This window comes from Anguilla rostrata, chromosome 12 (assembly GCF_018555375.3).
Source record: "Anguilla rostrata isolate EN2019 chromosome 12, ASM1855537v3, whole genome shotgun sequence".
NCBI lineage: Eukaryota > Metazoa > Chordata > Actinopteri > Anguilliformes > Anguillidae > Anguilla > Anguilla rostrata.
In genome coordinates, this window is record NC_057944.1 from 23,091,133 (window position 1) to 23,113,164 (window position 22,032).

Below are 22,032 nucleotides of genomic sequence, written 5' to 3' on the forward strand. Positions count from 1 at the left end.
CCTCGTTTATGAATGGTTTAACGATTAAGTTGTATCTTTAAATGATACTGCTGCGGAAAACCATGACCAAGAAGTTATTAAAATCTCACTTTGACGTGAATATGATCATGTCTCAATGTGAAGTTTATACGAGACGTAAGTTAATTGCCTGCTGGCTATGTGGAGGTAGTGCCTGTTTGAGAGCTGCACCCGAATCACCAAAGTTGGCGGTGTTCGTGTTTTAATAACATTTAATTGATAATCAAGTTCAGGCATGAAAAGTTCCAGAGATGTTTAAATGCAAATGTATTTAGAGGAAATGTGTATTATTGGTCGCATTCGGGTGATAATGTTAAAGCCTGATCACAAGTTTTATGCGAGGTATATCACAGGTGCGTAAAACGCCTAGCACTTTACGGTCCGTGTTACTTTATAAAACAAACCTAAACACAATTTAGGAAATGTCTCAAGATAATCCATTGGATTGAAATGTAATCTATTTATATAAATGAGGACCCAGAAGTCTTACATGCTGCAACGAATGTACACTGATGTTTACTATGTTCACTGTCAAGGTACAGGGGTTAGGACCCAGGCGCAGAGTAGGGAAAAACACAAAACTCAAATGTTGATACAAATAAGACTTCACTAACAAAAAACAGAACAAACAAAGAGCCACGAGGGGCATATAATGAAAACTAAAATACAAAAAAAAAAAAAAAAACAGATCTTCACAAGTACAGAAAACAAACAGCAGAAGCACAAACAGGTCAAAAACACCAGCAGGTACATACGGTCAAAAACAAACACAAGTCGGAAACAAACACAAGGAACCAGCACCCGAGTCAAGGGGACAAATAACTTAAATAGACTGAAAACTAACAAGACACAAGAGGGCACAATTTTCAATCAAACTAGGACAGGGTGGGAACAACGAGACACAATCAGAAACGATAATAAAATAATTGAAAGCAATAATACAATTAACAGCGGAACGAGCAGGACACAAAACAGAAGTGCCGCCATCTGGCGGCCCAACAAGGAAAAACAGACAGAAACACAGAACCATGACATTCACATTTACATTGGTGAATTCTCTCCCTTCTGATCCTACAAGGGCACATCTGAGACGGTCCGCAAAGACACCAAACGGTATTTGTTTTTTTATATTGTTTTTTTTTTTTTTTAATAGATTGTATGTACTAGACTTATATATTTAAGCACAATTTAATGCTAAATATATGAACTACATAATAATAATAATAATAATAATAATAATAATAATAATAGCTGCAAGCAGCAATGCGGGGCCCTACGAACATGTCCAAACAGGGTAAATACTAGGTGAAGGAGAAAAGAGTCCAAGTGGCATAGACTTCAGGAGGAGATGGCCAAAGAGCCCAAGGTTTTAAATAGTACCACTCGCCACTCAACAGTTTCACGGTTACAGACTTGATTATATGACAGCGCCATCTACCCTGTGTTGCAGTCATCTTTTAACTCAGCAAATGTTCTGTCACACATTTACTAGAGATGATATTGGACAATCTACATACCCGTGCGTAAGACGATCCAACTTCCGCTTCATGAGAAACATTACTTTGAAATATGAATGTGCATTAGCTAAAGTGATCATTTTGTCACGCCATAAATCACGCAATTTTTAATTAAACAACTTGTCCTTATCACCCTTGATGGAGAGAATACCCAGGAGTACACATGTGCGATGGTGACAGAATCAGGTAAAGCGTTCATGAGAAGATGAGTTTTAAAGCGTTATATTAGCCTTAGCTTCCCGCCAAAATGTCAAATTCCTGTAATTTAAATTAGTAGTGGTACAGCCACCGTTTGCTTTCCTGCGAAGTTACTGCTAGCCGAGCAGCGAAGTGTGCCCTCCAGATGCGAAATTAATAAAAATTAAAAATAAATTAGTCCATAGTCTTCCTGGTCTTTTTGTGGAATTGAAGAATGGCAGAGTAAAATTACGGCAGTCTGAAAAAGCTAAAGGTACGATTACTAGAATTAACCTGTTATTTTACCCTGACAAAAAGTGTGGAAGGTGATTTCCAGTTTGCTTTTACTGTATCACCAATGTGAATTACGCAGAACTACCGCATACCTCACATAACTGTATCAAACGTTTTGAGTCAATTACAACGGGCTAACAAAGAAAATCCGGAAGAAAATATTCAGCAACCGAATTAATCCGTTTGAATGTTTTGGTACGTAATATGCTGTCCCAGCACGAATGCTTAGCATTTTATAAAACGAATACTAAAGCAAGAAAAGAACAGAAGAGCACACGTTATAATTCCAAGACGTTGGCAGGCTATAACCAAAAGTAGGCTACTGCGCCGCATAACATAGGCTACAAGTTTGATTTGAAGTTATTATGAAAATAAATCGGTTTGCGCCTGCATATTTTTAAACATGGCGCCTGAAATTAAACACAAAAAAATGCTGCGAGTACTCGACCAATCAGAAATGTTCAGCGCTGCAAGCTCCACCCAAAAGGTTCCTGTACTTTCGGAAAGTACTACCCCCCGAGCAGGAACCTTTTGGGGGGTAAAACAAAGCCCCCGGAACTAAATTTAGACCCTAGTGCCTGCGGTGGAAACGCACTGAGTTCCTCAAAAGGTTCCTAGTTCCGGGGTAAAGTTCCTGCGGTGGAAACGCGGCTTTAGTTACTCATGGTCTCTAGTTTCGACCTGGGAATTCATATCATTTTTGGTCAAGGACTTTTTGAGTTATTTGACCATTTCCAGGAAAATAATAATAATAATAATAATAATAATAATAACAAAAACAATAGGGTTCCTACTTCCTAAGACCCCTAAAAACAATAGGGTTCCTACTTCGTAGGACCCCTATTAATAAATGGAACCAGTCAGGCGATCTTTTGGCTGTAGTTCTAATAAAATTCGGTTTGGGAAACAGACTATTCCAACGTTGTCCACTCGGGGGCGCAACATACCCTATTTATCAAAGGTGGAAAATCCAGTAAAGTCCTGCCATGTCTTTCTTGTACCAATGAATCAGCCAGCTGATTTCTACTACTAATTTGTTCCACCTCCTGGCTGAAAAATTTGCAAATCCAGGTGATTGGAACAAAATACTCGGGAGCTCTTTTATTTTCTGAATCTGGATTTTCCATCTCTGCTATTTATTTTTATTTCTAGAACATGTCTTTAATTGATCACAATCCATGATATCAAGGTCTTCTGGATTGATCTTTACCAACAATTAAACTACAGTGAAATTGCAAAAGAATTTTTCATCAATACCTTTAAATTGACTGCCACACCATGGTGGATTAAGCTATCACTTAAAAAGCCACAAATCTGTTTATCAAAATAAATACAGACTTTGTTCCCATTCAAGACTTTAAATTGGGGTATATCACCATGGTAACTTATGTTTCACGGTTAGCCTGGTTTGGAGCAGGTTATGTTCATGCTATTGGATTGAAACATATAAAAAACACCATGCTTTGACCAATAAACTCTTTGGAAAAAAGGTGTCTCCATTCCTATAGTATCCCATGGAGCTTGGGGGTGTTTTTACAGGGTGAATATTACTTAAAACCCGAATTAATTTGCTGGTTTCCTCTGAAGATACACTATATGAGAGATATACTGTTGCAAGAAAAAGTAAGTGAATACTTTGGAATGATATGATTTTCTTTTTTAATTACTCATTTTCATTTAATCACATTAATAGACAAACATTCTGCTTAAACTAATAGCACACAATCAATTGCACTTTTCATGTCTTTATTGAACACATTGTTTAAACATTCACAGGCTGTGTGTTCACAGTTCATTCACTCTTCCGGTCAACTGGGTTAAGGTCTGAACTCTGACTCGGCCATTCCAAAACATGAATTTTCTCCGCTTGAAACCATTCTGTTGTTGATTTACTCATGTGTTTTGGGTCATTGTCTTGTGGCATCACCCATTTTCTATTAAGCTTCAGGTGATAGACTGCTACCATGACATTGTCCCGTAAAAATTTCTTCTTTTACAATTTCACAAAAATATGGAACACCATTACATTGCCCATATATAATCAGGTTATATTAAAAATTGTATATTAAACAGTCCAGGTCACAGCAGTGCAGTTAAATAGTGTTTTAAAAGTTTATCTTTTTCTGGGAGCTTTCTTCTCTTTTGGGCTTGTTTTTACTTAAAAGAATATCAATGATGGGTGTCCTCTTCTTTCATACATACACCAAGTGAAATGCATGAACATAACATAACAAGAACAGGCCACACAGCCCAACAATGCTCACAATTTGCCATAATAAATTATACCTAGTGCTCTGATTACTAACAGACTAGATTGTATCTAACATCATATCAAGCCTGGTCTTGAAAATCCCTAGAGTTCCTGGTTCTCCCTTGATTCTGTAATTTATAATTTTAGTCAAAATGACTAAAAGACTGTTTCCCTCTCATTTTACAACTACTCAGCTGGTCCTTGGGTACAGGTGCACTCTTTCTTCTGACAGTGAGCACAGACACTCCCATCTCTGTTCAGTGTGAAGACAAAAACAAAAGCACGATAATCTCTTTGTGGCTCATACTGCCAGTGAAGAAGGCCCTTGGTTACAGTGGCAGGAAGCAATGGGTCAACAAAAAACGTCTTGAAAAAGTATCTGTGACGTGCTTCCTGGTTTCAAAAATGGTTCATTTGTGAACACATAAAAACTGTTATTTTGCTCTTTCTCTTTCTCATTATGTGTATATGATATCGATGAAAATGGCTGGTGTCCATGAGGTCTGAATTAGCTTGCTATAAATGAATGCCCTTCACTTGCTAATGTATGATTGGGGTCACAGCATGGCGCAAGCTACCAATACAGAGGAAAACAATCAAGATGCCCTACTTATTTCACCCGAACAGAAACAAGGATGTGGTTGGTTAGCACACAAGGCAGTTTTATGAAAACCAGTTTATCAGCCTCAGCACATTACCATACAGAAAATGGCAGTTTAGATACGATTTAGAATAAACTTTAAATATAATGATAAACATCTGATAGAGGCTTCAGTATTATTCAGTTAGCCTGTAGGTGTGTCTGTGGTTTCTATAGTTATACCACAAGCAAACAGCGCTGCATCACCCTGCTGCTGATTGAACCATTCGGTAGTTGTTTTAGGGAACCTGTTCACGCACATTATGCATGGCTATGAATAGTCTTATTGTTCCACAAAGTTTCCCAGTTTGCTTGGGTCTGATATGTACATGACAGTTGTAGCCATGTACTGTATGGCATTGGTGGCATTGTTTTTTTGGTTTTTTTTAAGGGGTCTCATTCAGATTAATGTAGGTGGTGGGTGTTGTAAGCTGGGCACTCTGGGTTAATGAGATGGGAGGACAAATTGCCATTTATCTGGGATGTGTGCTGTACAATATGATAGTGTGGTTTAAGACTCCTTTTTTATTTAACTTTGGTAAAGGTTTAGTGAGCAGAATGTATCATATATCTGTTGGGCATGGCAACATTACATGTATGGAGTTCAGAAACAAATAGTAGTAACTACCAGTGGTTTTTTCCATTTTATATAAAGCAAAAAAAGACATCCTTTTCATATTTTCCAACAGTGTGTGTTGCATTGGCCTGAAGCACTGAACAAAAGTGCAGATGAGGTAAATTACATAAAGAAAATGATAAAGATGAGATGAGATAAAGAATATCTCTTTCCACTGTGTAGAAATGCATGCATATTATTTGTACTTCTATGTCTATCAAAAAGCTGAAAAGAAAAGCCAAGCCCTGTTATTGACCTTGGTGAATGTAACCACATAGCAGACAGAGGTATAACGGATCTACCTCTTAGTTTCACATACTCCCCAAGTACGAAGGCATCAGACACATTCAGCGTGTAGTAGGCAACGACACTGTGTTGCTAGGCAACTTGTTAAACCTGTGTTCGAGTCTAGCTCATTTAGAAAGACAGAAGCATATAGAAAATCATTCCATTATGTGAAAGAGAACTAGTGCAAATAACAAGAAAAAATAAATTTAAAAAAGTGCTAAAACTGTTGGTTGCATTGATATATTTACTACACATACTAAGTGGTAAATATTGTAAAACCTTACTTGAACTCTTCAGCATAAGGCTGACATAACACTGTCAGTAACATCTGTCCTAACATTAACCAATAAAAGTATGACAGTTTAATGTCATTTGATATAAACTGACATCATCTGTTATGCCATTTTGTGACAGCTGTTATGTCACGTACATGATAGTGTCATGTCAGCCTTATGTCGAAGGGTTGCTGAAAATACAATACAATCTGATGATATGTGTCCCCTTTAAGAAGTGAATTAAAGAAAAACAAATCAAAGATGATGCCCAGGCTGTTATAGGGAAGCTGCTGAAAATATTGAAGGCTGAAGAGGAAGAAAGAAATATGTGAGGCATTGAAGACACGTAGACTGAAGACTGCACTTCCTCCACACACATGATTTATACTGTTCGTCATCAGCCACATGATGCAGACATCAACCATAGCTACGCTATTGCATGCATTCTGGGAAGCATAATGTGCTGTGCTCATTAGAAATGCATGTTAAATGTAATATTACAACAGAGAAAACATAAATGTGCAAGAATGACCAAGAAATAAGCAAAACGGGAAAATACTGTTAATTTACAAAAAGTGGAAAATTTAAATAGGGATTGGCTGTGCTATTATCTTAGCCATTTGGGTTAAAAATAGAGGTGCATTGTCCAAAGGAATGGAGTAACAACATTTTTAAAAATACAATGAACATATTTATTTAGTTGACCAAAGTAATGATGAACAAAAAAAGGAAAATGCTGTTCTTGCAAAAGGTTGAAATTTGTGGTGTACAGTTTTGCTTTCAACTTCAAATTGAAATATGAAAATTGCAATCCTGGAGTATGTACTTCCTACTTTGCTGATGAGTTTCATGCTGATATCATTGAAAATACCATTACTCATGCAGTTTGGTCTTGGACACAGAAGCTTCCAAACACGCTCTGTCACTCTCTTTCAGCATATGCTGAACTGTGGGGTGTGGGGGAGTGGGAGAAGGACAAGATGGCAGAGATTGCAATCACGGACCGTCGGGGTGGGGGGGTTGGGGGCAGGGCATGGGTGCACCGGAAGCCACAGTTGGGCCCTACCTCTGCATGTGCTTGTAGGCAACCAGGCAGACCCAGCATTTTTATATATCAAAGTATGCATACTGCAATGTTATTTTTAAAATTAATGATGCATTGGTGCATCAATGCTCCATAGTAGTCTTTGCTTTGCACATATACTCACAGGCCACTTCATTAGGTGACAGGAGTGGCACCCGGTGTGGTCTTCTGCTGCTGTAGCCCATCTGCTTCAAGGTTCGACGTGTTGTGTGCTCAGAGATGCTCTTCTGCATACCTCGGTTGTAACGAGTGGTTGTTTGAGTTACTGTTGCCTTTATATCAGCTCGTACCAGTCTGGCCATTCTCCTCTGACCTCTGCCAGCAACAAGGCATTTTCACCCAGAGCTGATTAGATATTTGCGGTAGCGAGCAGTTGAACAGGTGTACCTAATGAAGTGGCCGGTGAGTGTATTGTTTACACAGTGCTAACCATAATAATAATGGCATGTGTAATATGCTAATGAAATGAACATGCATTGTTGGTTTTGAGTGCAGCTTTTAATTTTTTTAAATATGCTATATAGTGGAAGTCATAATAAGGAAAAGATATGTCATTCATGGTACAGTATGGCACATTTGTAAATATTAGTATCATCAGGGGATACAAATGACACACTTGATTCAAAATTTACACATTAATTATAACAAAAGCACAGAATCCATTTCTTTGATGTAGTTATCAGAAAAATTACAAACTTGGTTTACTGTATGGGATCATGGGATATGTTGTTTTCCTCTGTTCCAGCTGGCATGCAGCTATATTTTTGAGCTCAAGCTGGTCTTGAACTGGTTTTGGTTTCCCTCCTGCTTCAGTAACTTATTTATTCTTCACATACCTAGTATGCACTGCTCTCTTAGAATACAAGCAACAACCATAAAAGAAATATTTATAAACAGTACGTCAAAAGGTTCTATATTTGTCACTAATCACATGAATAGTATTTGTTATATTAGTCCAGAAATAGTAGTGTTGTGACAGAAACAGAATTAGAATCTGTTATAAGATGCCAGAGCAGATGACATTATATAACAGATTCTAATTACTTTTGGGGGAGATTATGTATAAAAAGGGCTGTAATTCCTACATACAGTAGATCACTGGATATGGATGTAAATATGCTTAAATTAAAGTTGACAGTCGGCACTTTAACCTCATACATATTGTTTCATTTCAAATCCAATGTGCTGGAGTACAGAGCTAAAACAACAAACATTGTGTCACTGTCCAAATACTTATGGACTGCATTTTATGTACAATATATACACACACCCAATGTAAATTAATACAGATAAGCTATTGTTTTAAAAAAAAACCTTCTAACGTAGCTGCTGACAGTATGGATGGTTTCCCTTTGATGAGGAAGTGGTTATGGTAATGTTAAATCAACTGCAGACACATTCAGAAGAGTAAACGCTGTCTGTTGGACTGCTGCAATTTTCCGAGACTAGTGCTGGCCCCTGTGTCATAACTCAGGTAAGAACTCTCTCAAAACTGCTTTCACACTATATCAACAGAGACAGCGTGGTGGTGTAGGAGATATGGGTCTCATTTAACAGCACACACAAATACCATGAGCATGTTAGACATTCTAGAGTGAAAAGAAATCCACGTCGGTTCTGAAAATCTGTGTGTGAGACCAATGGGAACTTCATTTTTCATGTCTTCATAAAGAACTGTATGGAGAATCAATAAATCGTTTTTTTGTGAACATCTTCAGTTTTTATGTGTTCTGATCAGATTACAAAGCAGGTACAGATCATCCACTCAGGTCTGAGGCAACATGCTTGCTGTGCCCACACAACTGAGAAAGAGAAGTGGTTTTTCAATAAAACAAGACAAGACAAGTCAAAACATCCATGATGTATGAGTATGATATACAGAATAGACACTAAATTACACCTACAGTTGGAAATGATTAATTCTGAAATTTGTTCTATGCAGTATCAGTCCCTTAAAGTGTGCCGTGAACTCACTATAGAATTTTGTAAAACGTAAAATAAATATACACATGCACACACAAAGGACAATCATCTCTAGCTATGTCTTAAACATGACACAGGTCCGGCTTTGAATAAAAATAATTTAAATAAGGGTAAAGGGAATTTATGCACTGTCCTTGAATACATCATGTACAGTGTGCAAGCAGCCTGATTTATTAAAATACGTCACAGTGATCTAGTGAAATCTGTGCGGTCTCAAATTCACGTCATCTGTAGCTACGCTGCTCTTACAGGGTCGCCATGAGCAATTGCTCCTTCGAGGCTGTGGACAACCTCATGATGTCTCTGCAGCTGGTCATCTACATCCCCATCTTTGTCTTTGGGTTCATCCTGAACAGCCTGGCCCTGCTGGTGTTCTGTTTCCTCCTGAAGAAGTGGACCGAGTCCACCATCTACATGACCAACCTGGCTCTGATGGACATGCTGCTGCTCTTGCCCATGCCCTTTAAGATGCACGCCACCAAGCACCAATGGGCCGCAGACAAACAGCTCTTCTGCTCCTTCCTGGAGAGCCTGTACTTTGTCAGCGTTTACGGCAGCATCTACACCATCATGTGCATCGCCGTGGACCGCTACATCGCCATCAAGCACCCATTCCGGGCCAAGCAGCTGCGCTCTCCGCGGGCCGCCCTGGCGACGTGCGCGCTCATCTGGGTGCTGGTGCTGGGCGCCAGCACGCCCGTGTACCGCTTCCGCAGCAAGAACGAGAGCACCTTCCGCTGCTTCCACGGCTTCTCCAAGGAGGGCTGGAGCCCGGCCCTGATCGCTTGCCTGGAGGTGCTGGGCTTCCTGGGCCCGACATTGGTGTTGGTGACCTGCTCTGTCCAGATCATCCGCACACTGCACAGGTCGCAGCAGAGCAGGGCCAGGACCCGAGCCTGCACCCGCATCATCTACAGCAACCTGTGCATCTTCCTGGTGCCCTTCACGCCCTGCCACGTGGGCATCTTCCTGCAGTTCCTGGTGCGGAACGACATCATCAAGGACTGTGACCTGCAGAACAACATCAGCCTCTTTGTGCAAGTGGCCATGAGCCTGTCCAACATCACCTGCTGCCTGGATGCTTTTTGCTACTACTTCATCACCAGGGAGATCCGCACAACCGGAGACACCCTCAGACAATCCTTCAATCAGCGCGGGCCCACCAGCACCTCTGAATTGTGACTCAGCTGGTTCCCCATATCTGCCTTTTAAACTTCTACACGCCATGCAATGAAAAAATCACCAAAACATTGTAGTCCCAGGTGACTGTGATCTTGCCAAAGCAGTATTTCCTCACAATGAGAGTAGTCATTATGTGGAAAAGCTTGTCAGTTCATTTAGTAGAGGCAGAGACTCTGGGGGGTTTTAAGATCATGCTTGATATAGTGCTGGATACTATTAAGTTGTATGTTATGTCATGTTATGTTATGTTATGTTATGTTATGTTATGTTGTGTTATGTTATGTTATGTTATGGGACAGAGTGTAGCACAGTGGGTAAGGAACTGGGCTTGTAACCGAAAGGTCGCAGGTTCGATTCCCGGGTAAGGACACTGCCGTTGTACCCTTGAGCAAGGTACTTAACCGGAATTGCTTCAGTGTATATCCAGCTGTATAAATGGATACAATGTAAAAGTTCTGTAAGTCGCTCTGGATAAGAGCGTTTGCTAAATGCCTGTAAAATAATGTTATGTTATGTTATTTTAAAGCAAAAATGTACTATAGTCCTGCCCTTCATTTTGTCTGGCTTGTTGAATACTCCAACAGGAGCATGGTCCAAGGAAATAGGGACGTGCTTGCAGAACATGACGGGTTGCAATCCTTGGTGGAGCGATAACCTTGTTGTGCTTTCGAGCAGTTAATAATATTTGAATGTATGAATGATAGTACATTAAACATAGGTAGTACATTAAATATTATTTATCTTTGACAAGAATAACTGCTGTGGATGAGGAACTGCCTCTGCTTGAGTTACCTAGCAGTGATTTTCTGTGGTCAGTGCACACTTTACTGGTAAACAGTAATATACTATGGTGACATGATTCTATCATTCTCTCACTACAAGGATGTACATTCTACCTTTGTATTCCAAGTGTTTGTTCCTTAGGAGTTTGATCAGTTGGCCAAGTGAATCCAAAAATCATGTATCTCCCAAACTTCAGAGTTCAGTGTCCAGAGCTGAGTCAAAAAATGTAAAAGTTGACTTTTCTAACAATAAATTTTCAGCAGACCACACACTAAAAATATTAAGTGCGACAGAGTATCACTTTTCACTGCTCCTTCATCAGATTTGTTCAAAATCAGAGAAGTGAGCTCATATTCTTAGACAAGAAAATACATATTTATACTTTCAACAGACCAACAAGACACAGATATCTCTACCCATGACAGCCATGATTTTATTTGTCAGGTTCAAATCACACCAAAACTCTTTGAGGTGGACTATTACACCAGTAGTGATGTCAATGCAAGGAAGTCTGAAAAAACCACATGCTCACTTGCTTGAGATGACAGTAAAGCGATACAAATGGGGTGAAGCGCAGTGCACGAGAGAGACGTTAAACATTTGTTAAACACAAATGCATGCCTGTTAAAAGAATCCAAACTTGGTTTGATAAAGCTTGGCACTCTACAAGATGCTTTGAGAATTGGTTTTGGGTATGAACAGTGCTTTAAATAAGAGCATTCAATGACAATACTGGGCTCTCTGTACCATGGCCCCACATCATCATTTTTTGTGTGTTTGGGTGCCTGTGAGTGTCCCAGGTTATGCAAATCAACTGTATAATGACTTTTTAAAAAACCATAAATTACATTATCAATGCACAACTTGGCAACAGTCTTTAAAGGCATACTATGCCTTGAAATGTGTCTCTACACAAGGGTCCTAATCAAAAAGATTTACATTTCCTAAATATTCGCTTATTTCCTAAAGAACTCCAGCCATCCATTATCTATACCTGCTTATGGGGGTGGGGGGGGGGGGGGTGCTGGAGCCTATCACAGCATGCATTGGGTGAGAGGCAGGAATACACCCTGGACAGGCCCCCAATCTATTGCAGGGCACACACACCATTCATTACATTACATTATAGGCATTTAGCTGACGCTCTTATCCAGAGCGACTTACAACAGTGAGTTGTACACACATTCACACACTCCTAAAGAACAGATGAATATTATATTTGATTTCAGAAGATGTAATGTGTGAAAATAGTATTACATTACAGTATTAAGCAGATGCTCTGATCCAGATTTACTTACACTGATTACATTTTTCAAAATACTTTTTTGTCCTGTTTCAAGCTTACAAGACTCTTCTGTTTCTGATATAATACTGCCCCCTTGTGGGAGATACTGTAATAAACATTTAAACAGCATCATTATCCAAGCCTCAAGAATGAGAATGGGTGAGCTCACTGACTGGGATGGCAGGTTACGCCTTGGCGGGCGGCATGTAGTACATACAGTATACCTAACAATGCCCATACCAGAAAAACGTATACGCAGATAAAAATACATAAGGGCATGTATTGCATGAAAATACAAGATGGAAGCATGTGCTTGATTTAAATTGAGTTTATAAAAAAATAACTGCAAAAAAAGATGGAATGTTATATTATTAGTTTATCATGAGTGCTGTTGCATTCTAAAGTTAAAATATTAACTTAACCATTATTTTGTCAATATATTGAAGAAATACTTTTGCAATGCATGTTTATGAAACATTACATTTCCATTACATTTATTTTCATATACATTACATATATTACATCTATTTGAAACATCATCATGAGTATTCTCTCCAAGGAAGCAAAATGTACTCATGTGCCTGAGTATTCTCGAAGAGTGCAGTGGTAACTTGCACAAATGGGTGAAGTTTTTGCAAGCAAAACTGCAGCTAGCAGTTTCTGTGCTCTCAAAGTCTTTTCTCTGCGCTAAAATTTCATTTCGTTTTCACAGGTGAGGCCGGCTCATTGATAGGCTTTTGTGTCCAAAGGTTTTGTTGGTTACTGCCCATGTCCCATGCCCACTGCCCATGTTTGTGACTGATACTCACATAGTGACTGTCCTATGAGTCTGTTTGGGAATCTCGCTGGTGGGCTCTTGAGAGGGAGCAAGATGGGGGAATACTGCTTGGTTTTAAGTAAAAGTTTCTCTTAAATAAAGCTCTTTCTTTGTATTTCCTTTGTTTGTGTGTTTGGAGAGTGGGTTGACTTAGGGGGGGGGATTCTGGTGCAGCTGGAGGATTGCACTTTGTGCAGCACCTTGCATGACACTGCTGCATATGTGAGGTCGGGCAGCGGAAACTTGAAAATGGAAACTTTTTGAGGAAATGCGTATCCTGATACCTGCTCAGTGGCATAACCATTATTTCAGTCTGGGTGTTCCTCCCAACAACTGCCAATGTTGTAAAAATGCATATGCCTGTACAAATAACACTGTAAGCTATGGGAACTCTGAAATCATGGAAATCATGGAAATGGCAACAAAATTTAGAAAGACACAGACCTGTGAAGAAATGGCAACAATCATGGAATACGTGACCCCAGGATTTTCGTGACAACCACCCAGCCTAATTTATTGTCCTCTAAAATGGAGGGGAGTAGCCTATGTATAAAAAGCTGTAATTCCCATAGAGATCACCCAGTATGGATCTAAATACCCTGAAATTAAAGCTGACAGCCTGCATTTTAACCTCCTATTCATTGCTTCATTTCAAATCCAATATCCTGGAGTACACAGCCAAAACAACAAAAATTGTATCACTGCTCAAATACGTGAACCGCACTGTATATAATACACACTGTAGCATACAAAGGATGAAGAAATGCCTGTTAAACTGTGTGGCGCACACTGCGCTCTGAATAAAGAGTCGTCGCTCCCCCCCCCCAAATAAAATAAAAATCTGTGACCAACCCCCCAGTCAGTGCAGTCAAACCAGGACTGGAGAGAATTCATTCAACAACCCACTACTGCAAGATGGTAGAGGAGTCTTAACTGATACCATCGCAGCTACAAAAAACCACAGAAGAAAGTTCCTACCTCAACGGATTGTGACTGTTGGTTTACTCGTCACAAGTAATGCGAGGACAAATCCTTTACTTCTCGTGATGAATTTAACTTCTGTGCAAGAAGAGTAAGTGAAATTGTTCATTCCTTATGTGGTTGTTTAAGTTTAAACTGCTGCAGGCGTGGCTAGGTTTCCTATAGCCTATGCTATGGTGGAAGACAACCAAAAGTACGATCATGAGATAATCATCTGTAAACATTTTTAAATGAACAGCTATACCAAATGTGAACAGAATAAACATGCTAACCATTGAAAATATATACTTAATTGGAAATGTATTTTTTTTTTAAACTGTAATTCTATTGTAGGTTTTTTAATGAAATACTGTGGTCTACTGTAGACAGTTTCCGGTGCTGTGAGGCATGTGGTGAGAACATGTTTTTTTAAAGTGAAAAGAAAACTACATTCTAGGTCTATGAGAGATAATAATATAGCTGCATAAAATCTATAGGGCACACATTTTACAGCAATATTGTCACTCTTCATCAACTCTAGATACACCAACATTACAATTTAGCCTGTTTTATTGCACTCAGTACACACCCCTGATCAAACTAAAAGATATTGCTTTGTTTCAGTCACACTTAATGGTACCAGTTTTTCTCATCAGTTTGTACCCCCAATGTATTTGTTTTTTGAGGATCTCAAATATTGACAATTTTCACTAAAAAAATTAATTTCATTTTGAATTCTAACCTGGATTCTACACAATAATGTTATAGAATGTCTGGTTACATCCAACAATCTTAAATCCTTTCTCACCAATTTAAATAGCGTGGACCCGTGGCATTTTAAAACTCTCAAACTAAACCCTGACATTTTTTCATTATGACAATTTTTTCTCAGAAACAATTCTCACAATGACTATACTGTATGTCACAGTCTAATTTTAATGAGCTTTGACAGTGCCAGGTTTCACCTGGTTCAAGAGGTGCACTTTAATCTCCCTCTCCTTCCAAACACTCAGTTTTTGACATGTTACACATTTTATGAAATTAAAAAATTTAAAAGTTCATAAAATTATTTCTCAATCTGAAACCCCTACATTCTTTGGCAAAATATGCATGTTACATTAAAGGTTAGATTTTTCTTGAGGATAACTAAAATATTTAACTTTTTGAAAGTAACACTTACGCTGTATGTGTCTTTATTTTTCCTTGAAATGCATTTTTCAGAATAAAGCAAGACTCTACTGCTGCAAAGGAAGACAGAGAGGAGAGAAAACAACACAACCACAAGTGAATGCATGTCTGCATGACATGTAACACAGACATTCACATAATTCTTCTCTGACAATAAGACCTTCTATCCTAGCAGGTAAATCGTGCTACTCATCCAAAAATCTTGTAAATAATGTTTCTGCGCAATGAATAAGTGACTTTAACTTGAAAAATATGTTTGTCCGGGTACCGAATCTAACATCTATCCCAGAGAGCTCTAACTATGGTTACTCCATCTGGTTAGGGAAATCTAAATATCCCAGACTATGACCCCTCTATTATTTATATGAAATAACACAAAGATCTATCTGGACCACTGAACTGTATCTGGACACTGACTCAAACAGCTATCCTAGAGCAGCTGCACTTCCGGCTAGTGAACCTATCAATATGCCCAGGAGGTAACCCGATTACAGTGTTACCCCAGAACCACATACAAAGCCAATACACTCATTGATCCTTGCAGAGATGCACATCCGGGTCAGCATATATGCAAACCACATAATTTAGATGCACTGAAAAGGGGAAACTGTTTAAATTGGTGCAATTTTGGTACTTCCGCCTTGGTCAGACGTTCCTATGAACACAATTGGCAGTGTTCACGGGTGGGAAGCGGGTGAGGGTATGAGTCCTGATTGTTGCATTAGTGACTACTGGTTGGTCGGGGCGCTTGTTCAGTAGGGAGGGGATCTGAGGGAGATAGCGTGAACCTCCGCACGCGTTACGCTCTCCCAGTGAAACTTCTCGCTGTCAAGTGAAAAGAGGCGGCTGGCGACTCCACATGTATCGGAGGCTGGCATGTGGTAGTCTGCACCCTCCCCAGACCGACAGAGGATAGCACATGGACCAGGACTATGATACACACGGGGAATTGGTAAAACGACTAAATTGGGGAGAAAATGGGAGAAAATGGCAACAAAAAAAATGGTGCAATATGACAGTTGGTGATAACCAAGGATAGGCAGTTCCAACAATGCTGAAAGGTAAACATTTAAGGCAAGCTAAATAATGATAGCTGTTCTTTAGAGTTCACTTAAATGCAATCCTGAGCAAGCCTTCCACATAACACATTTCCCTTTGTATGCCCGAATAAGGTCTGAACAGGAACAGGTCTGTAACAATCTTCCCACCACCAAGAGACCCCCCACTGTTCTCCAGGTAGTATACTCTCCCTCCCCCGTAGACAGAGGGGAACCATTAAAAATCTTGTGATAGTAATAAGATACTTTGTACGATGGAACATGACCTATGCTTTTATCTGTCATTCTCTTTAATACTTTTCTATGGAGGCCCAAGGTGGTGGTCTTTTTATTATCTAAACACTTATGTAGGCGATACAAACTTGGGATAAACCTCCCTATGCCACCCCTAACAGCTCAGTGTGCCTGTCTGTATAACATACAGTATCCCCAGCATTTCAGATATTATTTAGGATTATTTAATTATATTATTCACAGTTCACCACATTTACCATATCATTCCCAGTTATTCCATAATGCGGGTAATGGTCAGCCAGGTTCCAGCCAGGTGACCCAACGGTGCCTGAGAGTGCTTCTTATGACATGAAAACAGACAATTTCCTGGTCATCTGTTTATCCTTGTTCCTGGCCAAGTGTTGATGGGGTAGAAAAAGGTCATGAGACTGCTCCACGGCAATCTGCAGAATGTGGGGCAATTGTCTTTTTAGCTGTGGTGTGATCAAGGTCCATGAACAATCAAAATTGAACCTTACAGCAGAGATTAGGGTTAGGGTTATAAATAAGGAAAGTGCAGTTGAGGCAGGTTTGAGTTTATGTGCATTTTTTGATGTAACAGTTTAGCATCACTTTTAATTTCAGGTGAAATAAATGTTTCAGTTGTAAATATTTTATCTTTTCACAATGTTGATAATAATTCTCACCCATTTTAATGGAAAATTACATATTTATGGTGACTAAATGCTTTTCACATTTGGTGGTGAGTCATGATCTTGGGCCTGATTTACTAAGCCTTTTAGCATCTGCAAAAGCTTGTAGCACAAGCAAAACTAATAACACAACCAATTATTACTTTTAATGACAGGCTTATATTTTACAATGACTTACAGTATAGACAGTGCATTGTATGTCAGTAACAGTAAAAAAACATTTTTGTTAAGATTGGATATACCAACAGATGGACAGATCCAACTCGCCACCTCTTTCTGTGACACAAAGTGGTGGCAGAAAGTGGCAGCATTCATGTTATGAGTTTGATGGCTTGTCGCTTTTATGCTAGTTCATAATATGTGAAAACAATCAAAATTCTTGTGAGGATAGTTGGTCAGATTATCATAGCTTGCCTTGTCACCACCACAAGACAGACAAAGTTGTGAAGGTTAACTTGGGCAAGTTCTGCAATGGATTTTTCCCAGACCCCTGTTCTATCAAGTCAATGGATTTACAACCATACTAAATGGCCTACCTTACAGTGGCCTGAGATCTGTGTAGTGGTATTTAGGGCATAGGGTGTAGGGTGTAGGGTATTGAACAGGGATACTCATATCTGGCCCTCAAGGCCAGTAGTACTGCACTGCTGAATTAGGGTTAAGGGTTAGGATTAGGAAAATGGTAAGCATTTGGTTAGAGACATAATTAGGGTTATGTTCAGGAGCTAGGGAAAGAATTAGTGCAATGGTTAGTCTTTAATTTGACCAAAACACAGTGTGACTTAACTACACACCATTGTTTATTGCCTTTATTAACACACTTGTACAATAAACTACATTCATTTTGACCCAGCATTCCTCTTTGACTCATAACACTACACACCTAGCAGTTTTAAGGTCCTAACATGTAGCCTACACAGAACTCAGGACATCTGCACCCCGCAGCCACTTGCCTATACACTAGTGTCGTAGAGGCACGTCAGTGTCTACCAAGGTAGACAGTGATCCGTATAGAGGCACTCTACAGGCAGAAAGCAGTTTCTTCTATCTATGCATAACTGTTAGCACAGAGGAGAGGTTAAAACATTATTTTTGGAGTCAGATAACTGATAACATTAAATAAATCTTGTTCCAGTAGCACCAGGTAAGATTACATGCGTTCCTTCACCACTGAGATACTTCCACTGTTTGGTATGTTGGAGCCATTTCTGGCAGTTGGGGACCTCAGTGCTGTTTGGTGTACCTGAGGGGTTTCTTACAGAGTGAAGTTTTGTTATAAGAATGCCTAATTTACTAATAAGCACTGACTGATGTTGAAGGGAAATAACACTCTATGCTTAATTTTGTACTGTATACGATACCAGCTATTGCATGATAAACTCAAAAATGTCCATGCCACCCTGATTTTTTTGTAATGTTTTTTAGAGCCCGACCGATGCCAGATTTTTGGGTCCGATGCCGATCCCGATTTTGGAGAGTCCTAGCCCACCGATTACCGATGTTCTGACCGATATTTTGTCAAAAAGTGCAACATTTTCAAATTAATTTGAAAAACTTAGATTTTATTAAAGTTTCTATATTTAAGAACATTGAACTTATAAGCAAACAAATAAAAATAAACACACAAAGAACTTTTTAGATAAAAAAATGTAAAAGATGATATTAAATTAAATATATATATAAACACCATATTTAAGTGTGTTAAATCAAAATAACTCCACACCTTGCTTTTACTCATTTCTTTTCCAGCCATCTATAAAAAATTAATTTAAAAAAATCAGTCTTCCAGTTTCAAACATGTATTTTTATGAATATTATTACTGTTGTTGTTGTTACTAATTTGTTATTATTATTTCTTAGTATCTATTCTCAGTAAATTAATTATATTTTCTTATTTTCTTATTCCTACTACATGATCTCAGAGAGTAAGACTCTAGCGAGCTTCCCTGTCCATAAGAATTCGGTGGTGAAAATAACTACAATGCGCTCTGACGCGTGACTAGATGACACACACTCGCTCGCAATAACGCATTAGCTATTGACACAGCCTCATTATTTCTTATTATATATTCTCAGTAAGTTAAATGAATTATATTTTCTTATTTTATTTCTACTACATGATCTCAAAGAGTAAGACATTATCTAGCGGATCTAATGAGTGAATCAAGTGTAACGTTAGATGAAATTAAATTGACTGGATGAAATACGTGAAAAAAACTACAATGCGCTTTCGTGCAGGTTACCCGAGACAAAGCTAGATAACATGGCTTAAAATGATACACGTTAGAAGTGTTTTATCGGCGTTTTTACTGTCTGGTTAGCTTGCTACGATGACGCGTGACTAGATGACACTCGCTTGCAATAACGCGTTGGCTATTGACACAGCATCATATAGTAGCTAATATCATTATCTCAGATAAAAAACAAATGTGTGACGCATTCAATCACCATTTTATTTTGGCTGGTTATTTATTTGAGAATACAGCGATGTCCTCTGGAAATGTAGATCCTACGCTGATTATGTGCTCACTGCCACTTCATAAAGGCTTGCTAGCCAGCTAGCTTGCTAAAGTGAACCAAATATGTTAGCTAGCTTGCTCGCTTGATAATGAGGATTGATAAACATAGTGGTCGTATAAACGCATTTAATTAAAAACTTTCACTAAATATACATACCTTTATTACGGCAATCGAATCTGTGCAGACAAGTCTTGCAGTGGAGAATATTGGATGAGGCACGAGTGGCAAACATCTTATTACAGAAGCAGCGCGTCAGCTGCTGCAGTTCACACTTGTATTAGAGTTCCCTCTATTGGATAATTCTAGTAAATAGCAATTACAACGTTCGAACAGACAAGTACAGATAAATAATCAATGTTTTTTTTGTTTATTATACTTACTTAAAAATCGGGACACATCGGCTGCATAACTGCCGATCCCGAAGTAGTAAAAAAAAGTCAAATAATGGGCTCTAATGTTTTTTTCATCTGAATTTTTTGTTCTTTTTTTAAAAAAATTTTTATTCATGTCTATATATGTATTATTTTTGTATTAGCATAACTTGTATTATCACATTAAAAACCAATTGAAATGTGCTTTAAAAAAAAACTAAAAACTGTAGAAAAATATTCTACATTTGTATCTGCATAAAAAAGTTGCATAAATGGTTTGAAGCATATAATAGTGCATGCAAAGTGCATAAATTACCAAAATATGCTCAAATGCAGTGCCATCTTACACAGCTCCCCTCCTACTTCCTTTTCATTGCAGAATGTCAGAGTACATCGTCTCGTGGGTCCAGTGGTTCATCTACATCCCAACAATCGCTCTTGGCCTCCCATTGAACCTCTTAGCTCTGTGGACATTGTTTTTCAAGATAAGACGATTCACAGAGACAACTGCTTATGTTACCAGCCTTGTTATAAATGACATCCTTCTCATATTCTCCTTGCCTTTCAAGATATATGCTTATAACCAACAATGGGGTCTGGGACGTGGATTTTGTTCATTTCTGGAGAGCCTGATATATATAAACATATATGGAAGCATTTTGTTTATAGTATGCATTTCAGTGGATCGCTATATTACACTGAGGTTCCCCTTCACAATTTCCAAGTTTCGCTCTCCACAGAAGGCTGCAGTGCTCTGCCTTGCGATATGGGTCTTAATTTTTGGAGTCAGCCCTGCAGTTTACCAATTGCATGACCACGGGGACAGTTGTTTCCAAAATTTCTCCAACGCAACCTGGAACAAGGTGGAAATTGTTGTGTCTTTGGAGACCGTGTTCTCGGCCAGCACAATCATCATGGTTTTTTGTTCCACGAATGTCTTGTTAATTCTGAAAGGCTTGAGAAATCGAAACCCACAGGACAAAAAGCTGCAGAATAACAAGTCAGTGAAGATCGTCATCAGCAACCTTGTCACATTTCTGGTGTGCTTCATCCCCTATCATGTTGCTGTGCTTATTTATTTCTGGGCAAAAAACTCATCCTCAGTGAGAGAGAAAATTGATCAATTGAGAATGTTTTTACACATCAGTTCTTCTGTGAGTAGTGTTAACTGTTTGTTTGATGGAATATGCTACTATTATATATTGCTGGAGAACTGGCAGGCAGCTTCAGTGGCTGACACCCAGACACGAGCAGACACGAGGCCTATGGATGGCTGAGCACCTGTCCCTTTTGTCTCAAATGCCTGATTGTGACCCTTTTATTTGGTAATAAAAATGTATATTTATATTATCATTGTTGCTGTCATTAATTTTCATCAAAATACTCTGTACAATAACTGGGTGGTGTAGAACCGTTTTTCTAGGTTGTTGTGCCCTTTTCTGACTTTGATCACAGGTCCTTCAAAAGCTCTCTGCCCAGCCTTGCTGACAGCACCACAGGAATATAACCTTCAACAACAGTCAATATTAACAATTAGTTATCTTTCTTTGCAACATTTTATAAATATAACTGTAAACCCTATCATGTATGAATTATTTCAATAGGCTAGTTTGTAGAGGGTAATCAGCTGCATAATGTTTTGACATGGAGACACACATATTGGACTTTCCACAATTTAAAAAGAAATGCTGTTTTTGCATAGCATCATCTATTTTCTGGGGAAATAAAATAGTTGCCGCAAGCCCGTGGAATTTTGGAACTAATTGCTGAAACAACACAATATGCAAATTAGTACAATC

At 38.8% G+C, this 22,032-nt stretch overlaps 2 protein-coding genes across 3 annotated transcripts; both read left to right on the forward strand.

Annotated features, from left to right (window-relative positions):
• The first annotated feature begins 8,556 nt into the window (after positions 1-8,556).
• On the forward strand, positions 8,557-12,084 carry LOC135236529 (G-protein coupled receptor 55). The gene is made up of 2 exons (XM_064302987.1): positions 8,557-8,634; positions 9,395-12,084. The coding sequence occupies exon 2, from the start codon at positions 9,402-9,404 to the stop codon at positions 10,323-10,325; it is 924 nt and encodes a 307-aa protein (XP_064159057.1). The 5' UTR covers positions 8,557-8,634; positions 9,395-9,401; the 3' UTR covers positions 10,326-12,084.
• A 1,990-nt stretch (positions 12,085-14,074) lies between these two features.
• Positions 14,075-21,580, forward strand: gpr55a (G protein-coupled receptor 55a). 2 transcript variants are annotated; one of them, XM_064302919.1, is made up of 3 exons: positions 14,075-14,282; positions 15,392-15,533; positions 20,613-21,580. In XM_064302919.1, exon 3 carries the CDS (start codon positions 20,614-20,616, stop codon positions 21,508-21,510), a length of 897 nt encoding a protein of 298 aa, XP_064158989.1. In that variant the 5' UTR covers positions 14,075-14,282; positions 15,392-15,533; position 20,613; the 3' UTR covers positions 21,511-21,580. The 2 variants fall into 2 exon arrangements, with proteins under 2 accessions (XP_064158989.1, XP_064158988.1); XM_064302918.1 differs by lacking the exon at positions 15,392-15,533.
• The last annotated feature ends 452 nt before the right edge of the window (positions 21,581-22,032 follow it).

What these genes read in the sequence shown, in the direction of transcription:
- gpr55a (XM_064302918.1), top strand. Translation starts at nt 14,257, where the DNA reads ATGAATTTAACTTCTGTGCAAGAAGA. An exon ending in TTAACTTCTGTGCAAGAAGA is followed by an intron (nt 14,283 to 20,612) that starts GTAAGTGAAATT and finishes TTTTCATTGCAG; the next exon opens with AATGTCAGAGTACATCGTCT.
- LOC135236529 (XM_064302987.1), top strand. Translation starts at nt 9,402, where the DNA reads ATGAGCAATTGCTCCTTCGAGGCTGTGGACAACCTCATGATGTCTCTG.